The sequence below is a fragment of the Giraffa tippelskirchi genome, chromosome 7 (assembly GCF_054371585.1).
Source record: "Giraffa tippelskirchi isolate mGirTip1 chromosome 7, T2T-mGirTip1v1.2.pri, whole genome shotgun sequence".
Lineage (NCBI taxonomy): Eukaryota > Metazoa > Chordata > Mammalia > Artiodactyla > Giraffidae > Giraffa > Giraffa tippelskirchi.
Genome location: NC_137281.1, coordinates 108,226,125 through 108,240,346, shown reverse-complemented (window position 1 = coordinate 108,240,346; position 14,222 = coordinate 108,226,125). Strand labels below are relative to the sequence as shown.

General features: G+C 45.8%; 1 protein-coding gene across 10 annotated transcripts in view; it reads right to left on the bottom strand.

The window, feature by feature from the left end:
* The window catches only part of DAPK2 (death associated protein kinase 2), a 135,848-nt gene that overhangs the window by 16,272 nt on the left and 105,354 nt on the right, over positions 1 to 14,222 (bottom strand). For 6 of the 10 annotated variants that reach the window (XR_014058849.1, XM_081507441.1, XM_081507440.1 and 3 more), the window contains exons 5-9: positions 11,677 to 11,806; positions 5,432 to 5,480; positions 4,721 to 4,747; positions 1,823 to 1,975; positions 761 to 806 (exon numbers count right to left, since the gene is read on the bottom strand). Coding sequence is in view for 8 of the 10 variants with exons in the window: in XM_081507441.1 (XP_081363567.1) it covers positions 761 to 806; positions 1,823 to 1,975; positions 4,721 to 4,747; positions 5,432 to 5,480; positions 11,677 to 11,806 (405 nt within the window). In the remaining 2 variants the exon portion in view is untranslated. Of the gene's footprint in view, positions 1 to 760; positions 807 to 1,822; positions 1,976 to 4,720; positions 4,748 to 5,431; positions 5,481 to 11,676; positions 11,807 to 12,149; positions 12,230 to 14,222 lie in introns of those variants that run through there. The other 4 variants (XR_014058850.1, XM_081507439.1, XM_081507437.1 and 1 more) reach the window with 2 other exon arrangements.

Here is a 14,222-nt window from a genome sequence, read left to right as displayed (position 1 = left end):
ACAGAACTGCCCTGAGGGGCTGCTGCCTCTCCCCCAGCAGGCTGCCAGCTGGGCGGCCCATTCTCTGAGGTTGCCAGGTGCCTAAGGAAGCCACTGACCGGTTTGAGTCATCCTTAACTCAGAGCTTTGAAAGTCAGAAACAAGGAGCCCTGGTTACAAATCTGAGGTTTTCAATTGTCACTGATCTCTCTCTATAGCTGAGGAGTCCTGATTTCTTTTTTGAGAATAACTGTGACGTGTCTTCTGACAGGGGCTTCACAGGTGGCGCTAGTGGTACAGAACCTGTCTGCCAATGCAGGAGATGTAACAGACACAGGTTCTATCCCTGGGTCAGGAAATCCCCTGGAGGAGGGCATGGCAACCCACTCCAGTTTTCTTGCCTGGAGAATCCCATGGGCAGAGAAGCCTGGCAGGGTACAGTCCATGGGGTTGCAAAAAGTTGAACACAATTGAAGCAACGTAGCATGCACACGTGTCTTCCAACGAAGAAGTTTGTAAGATCACCCAAAGAGCAAAGATTTCAGTTGAGGTTTGTGAAAGTTTCTTTTCATAAGTCACCTGAACATATGACATAGAAACTTAAACTCGCAGACCTATTTGAACAAGCCCAGACCCTTGGAAACCCCCAACTAGCTTTCATCTGTGCTTAGGGGTCAGTGTTTCAAGCAAAGGCCTTGTCACAGGTCCCCTGCATCTGGCCCAGGCATCCCTGGCGACACAGCAGGAACCTGCTTGCTGAAACTCATCACCATGCGCTTACCATGATCCAGGGGTGTCTGAGAGCCTCTTGGATTGTGAGCCGTTTCCTGTAATGAAGATCAGAAAACAGTGATGATCCATGAGAAGCTGAGAGTAGCAGTCTCCATTCTCACTCTTCTCAGACCTGCTTTTTGGCATCCTTCAACCACTGCCATCAAACTAGAATTATAAGGAATGCAGAGGTGGATGGGGAACTGGCTACATCTCCTGCACACTAGAGAAAGCAGTCCACGCACACCTCTCAATAAAATGACCTTATATAAACCCTCATCTTTGGTCCCAGGGTTGCAGGGCCCAACCTCACACTATTGGAGAGTCCTAAGTGCTCTCCATAGTGAAAACTTTAGTCTCTGTTTTTCTGTTTGCCTTCCAGATCTCTTCTATGCCCTCCCCTGCCCTGTACCCAGGTGGGGCAATCCCTCCTACAATTGCCCTTCAACAGCAAAACCAGGCACTGCACTTTAGAGGACCCTACTCTGTATCTCTCTGAAGTCTATGGGAACAAGAGGACATGGCCTTCCAGAATGTGAAGACCTTACCCCTGCCTCAGCTCATCCATCCTCTGGGCATCCAGCACCCTCCAACTCCCTGCCCATCTCCTTTGATTGCACACCCACGGAGCTTACCCTGAGCCCTGAGGAAGGGGTGGGATTAGCAGGTCTCTTATTTTCCCACTGTTCTGAACCCTCTGGGCTGGACACCCTCTCCACTCCCATCCTGAATCGTCTTGAAAACCCTGCCCCTTTCCTTTAATGAATTTTAGTTCCAGGTACCTTTGAGACAAACTGCAAAAAATAAAGAGCTCTAAAAAAAATCCAGGCTGACTTACGTACACACACACATGGTTATTTGCATTTCAGCAGGAAAAGAAATGAGAAAGACTTGAGTAAACAAGATGAAAGCCAAGTCTTGGCCAGTTAACACTCCTCAGCACCTGCCCAGATTAGACCGCAATGGTCGAAGACAGCCTGTGGCAAAGCAGGGACAGGCTGGCATGCCTGTGGGAGAAGTGGCAGGAGAGAGTCAGGACCGGAGAAGCCAGTGCCCTTCTCTGTCCTCTTACCCAGTCTCTTTAACCAGAAGCTTCCGAATGAAGTCCTTGGCCAGCTCGCTGGTCTGGCTGAAGAATTCTTCGTCAAAGTCGTAACTCACTGCTGTGATATTTGCCAGTGTTTCCTGCTTCGTGTCTCCCAGGAAAGGGGAAGCTCCACTGAGGCTGGGCACACAGAGAGAGAACGTATGACTGTAGGAAAGGAGATGGAAGTGGGGGCGATGGACTCAGGGACCTGGACTCGTACTGCTGCATGGGGATGGGAGGCTCCCAGCCAGTCAACAGCTTTTCAAATGAGTCCAATTCAATACACTTAATGGAGCGCCTACTAAGGACCTGAAAGAGAGAACTGTGTCTTCAAGGGACTTGAAAGAGGAGGGGAGAGAAACAGAGACCTGGCTCTTCATAATCTCCAGCAGAACACAGAATAAAATAAAGAACAGACAAAGGGCTGGAGGAGCACAGGACAGAGGGGAGGCCCAGTGCAGGCTCATGGAAGAGCAGACATTTGCATCAGTTTTGTCCTGAAGAATGAAGAGGTTGTCAGCAGTCAGACAAGGAGATGGAAGGTCTTCTAGGCTAACGAGCATCCTGAGCAAAGCCTGACAAGTGTGGCAATAGATGGGCTATTAGGGGATAGAGGGGTGGATGAGGTTCCCTGCAGGGTTTGTCAAGAAAGTGTCATTCAGGGACTTCCCTGGTGGTCCAGTGGCTAAGATTCTGTGCTCCCAATGAAAGGGGCCTGTGGGAACTAGATCCCACATGTTGCAACTAAGAGTTCCTATGCTGCAGCTAAAGATCCCACAACAGATAGAAAATCCTGTGTGCCACAACTAAGACCTGGTGCAGCCAAATAAATACAATTTTTTTTAATGTGCCATTCAAACAGTGACTCCTGAATCTACTGTCTCCTGCCTAATATTCAAAATATGCCATTGTCCCAGAAGTCCCTGGGCCCTACCCTCCCTTCTGTTTTCTATAGAAACACATTTAAACTTCTCAGGAAGGCATCAAAAGTTGGTCCCCACCACACATTCCGTATTTTCACTGCACTTACCACACTCGCTGTCCCCTTCCTCAGCCAGGATGGCACTTCCTTCCCTTTCCACCAGGAAAATTCATCTCATTCCTTCCAGCCCAGTTCAAATCAATCTCTCTCTCCTGTCTCCCTCTCTCCCATTAAACCTTCTGCAGTCCCAGCAAACCAGTGGCTCTCCCATTTGTCTCACAAAGCCATACCTAAAGTACATACCTAAAGTACAACCTTGGTCCCACTGGGTGAGAGTTAGCAGTCTGGTGTCTCCCTCTCACAAAAGAAGTTTCAGGCAAGCAGGACAGACTCTCCATTTAGTATCCCGAGTACCTGGCACTGTGTTCACTGAGGAGCAGGCAGTCAATAACCTGTATGGTATTCAGTGAGCTACAGGAATATTTGTGTGCCCTGGAGATGCTGGAATTCCTTACTATTTCAATATGGAAGCCAGAGTTCTGAAGATATCAAGGTGTTAAGAGCCCATGTCTGAATATCCTGGCTCTAATCTGGAATTATGCAGCAATGCATCAAATTCTCTCTGCATCAAAGCTTTTAAAAAATACTAATGCCCAGATCTTCCTCCTAGTGATTCTGATTTCATAGATCTGGAGTGGGGCCTGGGCCATAGCAGATATTAAAAGGTCTGCCGTGGGGACTTCCTTGGTGGTCCTGTGGCTAAGACTCCGTGCTCTCAAAGCAGGGGGTCTGAGTTCCATCCCTGGTCAGGGAACTAGATCCCACATGCTGCAACTAAGAGTCTGCAACTAATGATCCTGCATGCTGCGATGAAGACCAAAGGTCCCACATGCTGCAACAAAGACTGGGCACAGCCTAATTAATTAAATAAAATGAAATAAATATTTAAAAAAAATAAAAAATAAAAAAAATAAAAGGTCTGCTGTGAAGAAAAAGAAAAAAAAAGTCTGATGTGCTGCCTGGGTTGACACCCTTTGTTGCAACTCAGGGGGCGGGGTGGGGGGGCATCCACCATATGGAGCAGAGCTCTCAGTCCAAGGAGAAGTCAGAGGGAGGGATTACAGGGGTGTTGAGAGAGCTGAGTGTTCGCCTCCCCATCCTTCATCCCCTCTGGCTGTAGGCTGCCTCTTACCCAGAGTGCCATAAAAACAGCATTTTCCAGGAGTGCTGTGAGTGGAAACATTTGGGAAGTACTGATGTAATGAACACCAACTAATCAGCCATGTCTGTGTCTGAGCAGTGCTAGGAAGTTTGTACCTCGGCTTATTTAATCCTCAACACACCCGTGGCAGGAAGTTTATGATTCCTATTCTTCTGATGAGAAAAACAAGCCCAGAGGTTGTTTTTCTGCCCTAGGCCATAGAGATGGAAAGTGACAGTTTCGCTACACAATGCAGGAAATCTCTGCTTAAGCACGTAATACTTCAGTCAACAAAGGGAGACTCTGGGGAAAAGAGAAGAGCGAGCATGTGAGAGGAAAAGGGGTTCTGGGGAAGGGAGAGGAAAGGCCGAGAAAGACAAGGCAGGATCAGGAAGGGCATGGTGACTTGAGGGCTCTCCCTGGTTTCTGAGTGAAAACTGACATTCTCACCGGAAACCTGGGTCCGGGTGAGACGGAGCGGTGGGTCCTGGCCACAGGACGGATGCAGACACAAGCAGTGCAGAATGGAGGGCCGCAGGCCACTCTCCCGGGTTCCTGTCCAATCCCAACCCCAGCTCAAATGTACGAAATGGAGCTGAGAGCCCTTAGCCTCAGGTTGGCTGTGTGGATCTAACTCATCTGGTCATGGTGGGTGCTCAGGAAATGTCAGTCTGTCTGTCTGTCTGCCTGCCCTTCTCTCATTCCTCCTGCTCCCCCTGGATCTGAGCTAGGTCAGAGCCCTGGGATCAGTCATACTCACAGGATGTAGGTGATGACACCGATGCTCCTGCAAAACAAAGAACAGTCAAGTCAGGGCCGCCTGGCTCTCCTCCCAGACCAGCAAGCAACTCCCCGCATGGCTCTGAGGGCCCCTTCACGGCAGCCCCCACATGCTGTCTCAAGCCTCACACCCCTCCACACCCCACACTTTAGCAGCAGCCTGGGACTCGCTCAGAGTCAACCAGCTCTGGACGTTGAGTCCGAGGACCCACTTACAGCTGTGATGACCACCTCTGAGCCTCTTTCTCCTCATAAAATGAGGATAATAATAACTATCTTACAGGACCACTGGGAAGATTTTAGAAAACCAAGCGATCAAGGTACTCAGCCACCTGTGTAGCACAGTTCACGTGAAACGAGCCCCGTCTGTGCAGTCAGTCACTGCGGTATGCCCCGGCCCAGCACGGTAGCTAGAATACATGAGGCCCCCAGTGATCGCATGGTTGACCAACAGAACGAATTATTGTCGTTAGTATCTTTATCACAGCTATGGCAGGTCTCAGGGTGAGCCTGTGCCTCTAGCTTCCAGCCCCTTGTTCTCTGCCTTGACCATGTGTTAACTGGCCACATGCCAGCACCCCAGGAGCAGTCAGAGGCTCCTAAAGGTGAGTGTGGAGGAAGAGGTTTTCATCCAGGGGGATGTCAGCCAGAGCCAGGATCTGGGGCCACCTGGGTGGCTTGTCCCACTTACCACATGTCAGCCTCCAGTCCCAGGGGCTCATAGTTCACAATTTCTGGAGCTGAAAGAAGCCATGTTGAAGAGTCAGCAGGAGTATGAAAAGGAGAAGAGACGATCTTAAGAAATTTTAGGGAATTAGATGCCAAATGTCTCCATCCTGAACCCTCCCTAAGAAAAATTAGAGAGGCAGACGGAGATAACCTGGGTCTAAGGATTTTGAGGAAGGAAGTTGCCTGTTATTCTGATACTGAGGAAGGCAGAAAGCACAAGGGGACCTCTGGAAAAGAAAGAGGAGGGTGGGGAGAGGAGGGTGCAGGAGGGGACAGTGCGGCCCAGGACAAAGACTGCTTTAGAACTCAGCTGGAAACCAGTCAGGCCAGCGCTGGAAGGTGATGGGGGAGAAAAGGAGGCAGAGAGAGAATCCACACTCCTCTGAGGGTGTCTGAAAGAGGGCACCTCCCACCTGAGCAGGGGCAGGAGGACATTCTGGTGGCCACTGAGGTGAGGAGCCTGTGATGTCCGAGGGGCATCCAAAAGAAGATGCTAGGAACAGGCTGGGTACCTGGGGTGGGAGTGAGGTGGGTCAGAGCCATCACCGAGGTCATCACACAGGCGTCATCACACAGGTAGCAACAGGAGCCATGTGAATGCTGCCAGGACCACTTGAGAAGGTGCAGAGTCTAGGAAAGAAGTCTCTACCCAGGAGAGAAGAGAACCAAATGCTGCCTGGAGATCAAGCCCATAGCCCTGGATGGACTGGAAAGAGAGTGTAGAAGGTCACACCCACTGCAGTGACCAGAGAGTGCTGAGTGTGGGCTGTAAGATAAGGGTGCAGATGACTCTTTAAAAAAGCTTGGTGATGAAACAGAAAAGAAAGAGGGGGCGATAACTAGAAAAGGGAGGATTGAGCCTGTTTAATCACGAATAGGAGAAGGTGGAGAGAGGGGAAGGCTAAGTTTGTTTATCTAGAACAATATTAGAACCTCTGCATCCATAGGATGAGCCCACCATCCCACCCTCCCAGATGCAGGAAACCACTCTCCCGGCTTTGCTTTCTTGTTAGCTTCCAAAAAATGGTGCCATACTTCATCTCATCTACCGTCAATAGACCTTTTTCCCCCACTCAACTGATGTTTCTAGCATTCACTGAATGTTCACCCATGGTCTTTCATATTCACTGCTGTATAATAGTCCACTTTGTGAATACAGACTATTTTCCAGTCATTTCCTTGGTGATCATTTGGATGGTCTCTACTTATTATTTTATTGTATTATTATCTTTTATTGAAAAAACATTGCTATGAGCTTTTCTGTATCTGTCTCCTGAGACACACAAGAAAGGCTTTCACTAGGACAGTGTTATTCAAAGTACAGTCTGCAGGCAAATAATCTGCAGACTGTCACTGGTGCTGACAAGATATTTACAGAAGTTGAGAGTATGTATTTAGAGACTTGTATAGCAATTTGACATTGCTGTGACACTCACACCATGATCACTTTTCTAGGAATTTATTTGTATTGTATCTTATTGAAGAAGCTGTCCAGGATACACTATTTTCCCCCAAGTTGTTCCTCATAGAGAGTTTGAGAAGCACAATTCACTTTTCAGTGCTCATCTGCTTGATATAAATACATACTCATTTCTGTCCTCCAGGTGCTTTTGTTTTTCCACTTTCATCTGTGTTTTTCTTTCTCATCTTTTTAAAAAATTGTCTCTTGTTAGTTTTCTTATTGACTGTTTTTTCTCTAACTTCTATTTTTGTAATGACTACCCCTGAGATTTTACTATGAACATGAAACAAATTCTAACATAAATCAATATTTGGGCCCTCCTCTAACAATACAAGCATTTTAGAACACTAATTTCAACTACTCTGTCCTATCTAACATTATTTTCTTCAGTTTCTAGTTCTATCTTTTTTCAACCCCATATTTAAGCTTCATCATCATCATTACTTAGGAAAGAAAATAATTATATTTGCCTAATGTTCACTGATTTCTTTGCTCCTATTACTTCTTGCATTTAGAACTCCAAGTACACCTTTTAGAAGTTCCGCCAACAAAGGTCTGTTGGAGGTTGTTTTTATTTTATCTTTTTTGTTGTTGTTCTTTTTTTTTTGTTTTTGTTTTTGCTTTTTTTTTTTAATCTTTTACCTTCATTCTTGAAATACAATTGCTTCACAATTATGGAGTTTTTATTTTTCCTCAGTTCTTTGACTATCATATTCTATTGGACATTGTTGTTTTAAGAAGTATGCTGTCAGTCCAATTATTGGTTTTTGTTTATTTTTGGTTTTTGTAGGCAATCTATCTTTTCTCTCTGGCTGATTTTTAAGATCTTCTCTTTGTCCCTGATGCCTTATAGTTTAAGTATAATCTATGGACCTTATAGGTATGGACTTCTTTCTGATTGAAATACATTGTCCTTCCTGTATCTGAGGATGCATGTTTTTACATCAGTTCTGAAAATTCTCAGCAGTTTTATTCAGGTACTGCTCCTCTATTGTCTTAATTCCCTCCTCCAGGAATCCAAATAGACCTATGTTAAATTTTTTATTTTAACCTTATTTCACTTATCCTCTCTTTAATATTTCTATATCTTTGCCACTGTGTGATAGTCTAGCTAATTTTTTCCAACTCAGTCTTCCAGTTCTTTATTTCTCTCCTCAGCTGTGTATAATCTGTTTGGCCCATCCACTGAGTTTAAAATTTCAGTGAGCATATGAATTTCTTAAAGTTCTATCTGGTTCTTTTAAAAATTTACCTGGTCATTTTTGAGTCTCTTGTTGCTTGCTCATTCTTGTGAGTTTACCTGTTATTTCTATATTCATTCCATTTATTTTATAGTCAACATCTGATCATTTTAATATCCTACTTCCTTGAACATCTAAATCTTGCTAGTCTCTGATAAATGCTGACATGTGCACTTGCCTTTAGAAGAGATCCTCTTATTGAATATTCTTGCAGCTCACAGCTCCAGCTCTAAGTTCATTCCACTCAATTTTTAGGGTAGGACAGGTGATGCTGAAGGAGTTACTACACTTAAAGATTTATCTTACTTCCTAAGTTCAGAATCACATTAAAAACAATATTTTTCTCAAGAATCCAATTTTGTAGCGAGAGGACCTTTTGGAAGAAGTTGTCCACCACATTCCCAGAAGCTGACAGTTTTAACCCTGGTCTCAGGTTAAAATTTCAAACAATGGTGGGAATAGGGAACAGGTTATAACCTGTGTTCAGGGGTCTTGGGAAAAGGAAGTCATCATAATTTGGGCAGGGGCTTAGAGAAACCACCCTATGTATCTGTAAGGAGCAAATAAGACCAGTTCTGGACTGGAGCTGTATCATACTGGCTCACTTGAGTCAACTGTGTACATCTCCTCCCAACTCTGAATTCAGTGAAACAGGCTGGTAGCTTGAAACTGGTAAATGCTATAAATTATGGTTGTATTTTGTTTTGCCCTGAGACCTGACTGTTAGACATTTACCAGTATATCACTGGGAAAAAAACTCCACAGTTTGTCTGGCTCCGCCCGTCAATATCCCACTCACATTGCCAGCCTGTGTGAACCTTCTGATCCATCCAGAAAGGACAGTGAACTGTCCCTGATAAACATACTCATTCTGGCCCCTCACCCCTGCTATGGGGTACCTCGGATATGCACCTCCTCTACCCTGGCTTCTTCCCCACCGCACCCCCCTTTAGATTCTCCTCCACCCACAACACCAGCACTTGGTCTCTCATGCAAGGCCAGGACTGAGCCCACTGACCTTGTGAGAGTGGCTACCTCGCGTTAACAGTCTTTCAGAGCTGTCTATATGACTCACTTCACAATTAACCACATCCTCTCTCATGACAGTTCTTCCATTACTGCCCTGAATTTCTAGTTGAACCATTTATTATTCAACCCTTGATATGAACTTAGATAAAACATGCATTTTTACCACATATGTGAATGGTGGGCAGTAGCTGCTATCTCTGACGAAGTTTGAGACTGTATACCTGTACCCTAGGTTCAAGTTGGTTCTACCACTAACTGACTGTGTGACCCTGGGTGTGTCATTCTGAGTGTGGCTCCTTACCATCCCTGTGTCTCCAGCATCTGATGTCTATCATATAGTAGGTAGAGAATAATTTTGGTTGACCTTAACTAAAATCCCCTAGCTCTCCAATTCCACATCTGTTAAACTAGACCAGATGATCTGAAAAGATCCCTCTAGCACTCTTGTTTGATGGTTTGATTTCTTGTTTCCACAGCTAAATTATAAGCCCCTTGAAGGCTCCTTAGAGAGAGAACCTGGTATAATGGAAAGAGTATAGGCTTTGGGACTTCCCTAGTGGTGCAGTGTATAGGACTCTGTGCTTCCACTGCAGGGGGCACAGGTTCAATCCCTGGTCAGGGAACTAAGATTCCACATGCCGCGCAGTGCAGTCAAAAAAAAAAAAAAGAGCATAGACTTTGATGTTGGATGTATCTGTATTTGAATCTCTGCTTTTTCATGTACTGGTTGTTTTACCTTGAATAAGGCACTTGATGGAGAAAATATTTTGAACCTGCTTCATAAGATTGTATGGGTATTAATTGGACAATGTCTGTATACAGAACACCAGGCCTAGCGCCTGGCACATGGCAAGATTCCCCTTCTTCTGCAGTTTCTGCAGTTTCATTCCCTAGTGGCTGCAAAGTTGGTATATGTGGCCTGAAACTCCATCATGGTGGATGATCTGGTTCATCTTTCTTTTTGTTTAGACTGTGGTTAGAAGTTTTAGTTCCCAGATTTTGAGGAAACCATGACCTCCTTCCATCTCTAAGAGCATTTCAACTCCCTGAGCAGTGAGATGGTGGTTCTCAATTTTCACTCCTTTCTCCTCTGCAAAGCTGTTTCTTTATGACCCCCTGGCCTGTGGCACAAGTCATAAAAGGAGGTTTCTGGGGCCTGGGCGGAGGCTGATGAGAGGGTAACAGGCAGGAAGTCCAGGGGTCTCCAAACAGAGAAAATAGGCTGCAAGTGTCAGACATTTTTATCTCTCTCTTAAGCTGCAGGAGGAAACAAACTAGCGATATTTTTCCCTTCTCTATACAAATTTAAAAGGAGGTTTCTCTTAAAATACTGTGTTGCCATAATGACACCTGGTTTCACCTGAAGTTAACTATTCTCAAACCTTGAGTTAACCAATGCATTTTTTATGGAAATGTTTGTCTTAAGCTATGTTAGTGTGCTATGCATTTACCCCGTGCTATGCATTTACCCCAAACTCTGTCTCCAAGTCAGTTCCGCCTAATAGCTCAGAACCTACTTGACAAACCAGTATGTTATACTCAGACATAGTTCCCCTAATCTATGTAAACGAAACTATTTGCATAGTAATCTGCCTTTCTACAAGATTCAAGTCAATTGTTTTATGGCCCGGGATAACTCTTCTCATGCCAAGATTATTCCAAAATGCATCTTATGGAAGAGGGGCCTGGTGCCATTCTGAGTTTTAAGATATTCCTTTCTTTCATTAACAGACTGCTGATGACTATATAACATCCAGCTGAAGACTAGCAGGGGGGTACTCTTTCTGCCGCCTTCTGATGCCTATGTCAGAAGCTTTCTCTATCTCCTTTATACTTTAATAAAACTTTATTACACAAAAGCTCTGAGCGATCAAGCCTCGTCTCTGGCCCCGGATTGAATTCTCCTCCAGAGGCCAAGTATCCCGGTTCAGCAACAACCTTTCACTGAGAGACACAGAGGGAAGCAGAGCTGCCAGAGCCCTGGTGGAGCCGGGTGCCCTGTGCATGAATGAAGGCCAGACGTATGGGACAGGCAAGTGTGTGGATCTGGCATCTGGCAGATAATTTCCCTTTTCTTTTTCAGGAAATCAAAAGCTGCTCCAGAAAAGATTGAGTTTATGGGAATGCAACAGGGTGAGGTAATTTTAAATCTTCACAATCAGCTCATCTAAGAGCAGAAAGTGGGGCCAGCTCTGGGAAGATTTAACTTTGCAAAGGGCCCCAGCCCCACCTGGCCTCCCACTGCCCCTCACCCAGAGGCCAGCAAGACATTTCCTGTGGACAAAGGAGCTTGGCAGGTTACGGTCCACGGGGTCGCAGAGTCAGACGTGACTGAAGCAACACACGCACACACGCACACAAGGCATCATCTCTCAGCCCAGAGGCTACGGCCCCAGACACAGGGTTCACTCCTGGGATTTCTCTATCTGCTGATCCCAGATTCTCAGCTGGGAGAAAAACAGGCCTAAAACTCACCAACAAATTCTGGTGTCCCAAAAATGTTCTTAAATTCAACTCCATCTTCTATTTCATGAGCCAGGCCAAAGTCAATCAGCTTGATGTGTGGAATGGGAATATTCTTGTCCAACAGCATAATGTTTTCTGGCTGGGGAACAAAAAAAAAAAAAGAAATGAAGAAAAGGGGATAAAAGAAAAGATGGTAATTAAAGCCCTATTTTATGTTTTTGCTTTGGGTTTAAGGTGGGGTTTAGTGTTCTTTTTTTAGGAGACCAAAACAGCACAACCCTTTCTTATTCTTGTGTCCTCAGTCTTCTCCTGTGAACCCAAAAACAGCCACAACACTGAGGGCAAGGCCTAGGTTTTACCAAACCTGCTGCTGACAGCAGAACCAGACTGTAGCTTTAATCCTTCTGTTTCTGAATGGGAGATCCCTTTAATGTAGTGCCTCTGTCTCCCCATCTGTCAAATGGGGCCAGGGAGATACTTACAGCATTTCCTGTAAACAAAACCACCGCCTCTCTATGTGTGTGTGATGGGGGAGGGGCACTGCAACTTAACCCCAATTTACACTTGGCTTATTGACCTGCATCTTCCCAACCGCCCCTTTCCCCTGGTCGGTCAGCTTCCTGTTGACAACACCTTCCTCCCCTAGACTAACAGTGTAGCTCACACTTCTCGACCTGTTTAACTAATTTTGGCCCTCCAGTGAGACACAGGAAAAAGCACCTGATTTCCAGGGAAAATACCAGCTGCCTAGACTATTTCCAGCCCAGCAAACAGCTGCCAGATTGGACACAACACTGGGGGTGTCTGCTGGTGGGGGGCCAGCCCTGCCCTGGCCTCACACAGCCCCAACTCCCAGTGAGGCCAGAACAGGATCCTGAGCTGACCCTTAGCACTCCCACCAACTGCTAGGAGAAGTTGGTGGGCGAGCAGGTCGCTCTGATTCATCTTCTTTCCTCCTGCTCCTCACCAGGACTATCCTGGATCCCATTCGAAAAGAAAAGCCTTGAAAACATACATGCCCACAAGCACTGGTACACAGATGTTCTCAGCAGCATATTCATAATAGTCTCAAAGTGGAAGCAACACAAATGTCCATCACTGATGAGTAGATAAATGAAGTGTGGTATAATCCATACAGCAGAGTGCTATTCAGCCATAAAAAGGAATGGAGGCAGAGAAAAACATAAAAAGGAATGATGTGCTGATACCTGCTATATACCATGGGTGAACCTTGAAAACATCTTGCTAAGTGAAACTCAATCACCAAAAATTGCAGATTATATGACTCCATTTATATAAGATATCAAGAATAGGCAAATCCACAGAAACAGAGAGTAGACAAGGAGTTGCCTAGGGCCTGGGGAATGGGGAGTGACTGCTAATAGGTACAGGGTTTCTTTCTGAGGTGATGAAAATCGTCCAAAATTGATTGCAGTGTGACTTATACAACTTTGTAAATCGTACACTTCAAATGGGTGAATTATACGTGACATGTAACTCTCAATAAAGTAGTTTTAAATAAATAGATAAGCAAATAAAGAAATGTTTGAGAAAACATTTTGTTTGAAATGTATGAAAAAATCCCTGTTTCTCAAAGTACTGGAGAATTTCCCACCTTGCAACTGTCCACTCATCATCTGCTCTACCCGGAAAGCCTCTGCTCAGTCTCTGTCCACTGAAATCCCAGTCAGGCTTCAAAGTCTAAGTTAATCCAGCTCTTCCTTGAAACCTTCCCTCACCAGCACTGAGCTTTCTCTCCAACCCACAGATGTGAACCCTCTCTGCCCCCTGGACTCCTTCATGCTCATGGAACCTTTCTGCCATGACAGTTGACACCCTCTCTCTTGTCCAACAGTCCTCGCTGCCCTACTGGACCCTCAGCTGGAGGGAGGAGTCAGGTCTTTGCATCTCCACCACCACACAGAACACAGAGGGTGACAGGTGGAGGGTGGCCCTCACTATTGGTTAGACTGATCCTGAATCTGCACTGAAGACACCCCAGGTGTTTGCATCTGGAACTTCCCGCTCCCTGAAGTTTCTGACTTCACATCATAGTGGCTGGAAACTTTCACTCAAGTGAGTTGGATGAGGAACACTTCCATTTTTTTCCCCTTTTTTAAAAAATAAATGTTTCCTTTTGCATCTTTAAAGTGTGTTTATTCTTTCTCCCCTCCAGAGATTTTTCTCCACTTTATTTTGAAACTGTGTCAAAGTCCTTTTCCAAGGCAGAGGAGCTCCTTGGGCTCTGCAGAAAGGCGAGTGAGGGCAGCGGGTGGTCAGGACAGAGGACACAGGACACAGGCTAGGAGTCCCCCGCCAGTGCACCGATCTGGCCCTCTGGTGGCTGCTCAGGGACAAAAAGTATCCTGGCACCTGGGAAGTGAGTTAAATCCTCCCCGCAGCCCACCATCTCCTGAACTGGGGGGCTTCTCCTCCTCCCATTCCAAAGTATTCCTGAGCCACCTTTTGGGAACATCTCTCTTCCAGGGAACGGCCCTGAGGCTTCTCCCTAGGGCTGAGGGGCCCAGCCCAGGTACTCCTGGCCACCACGGTGC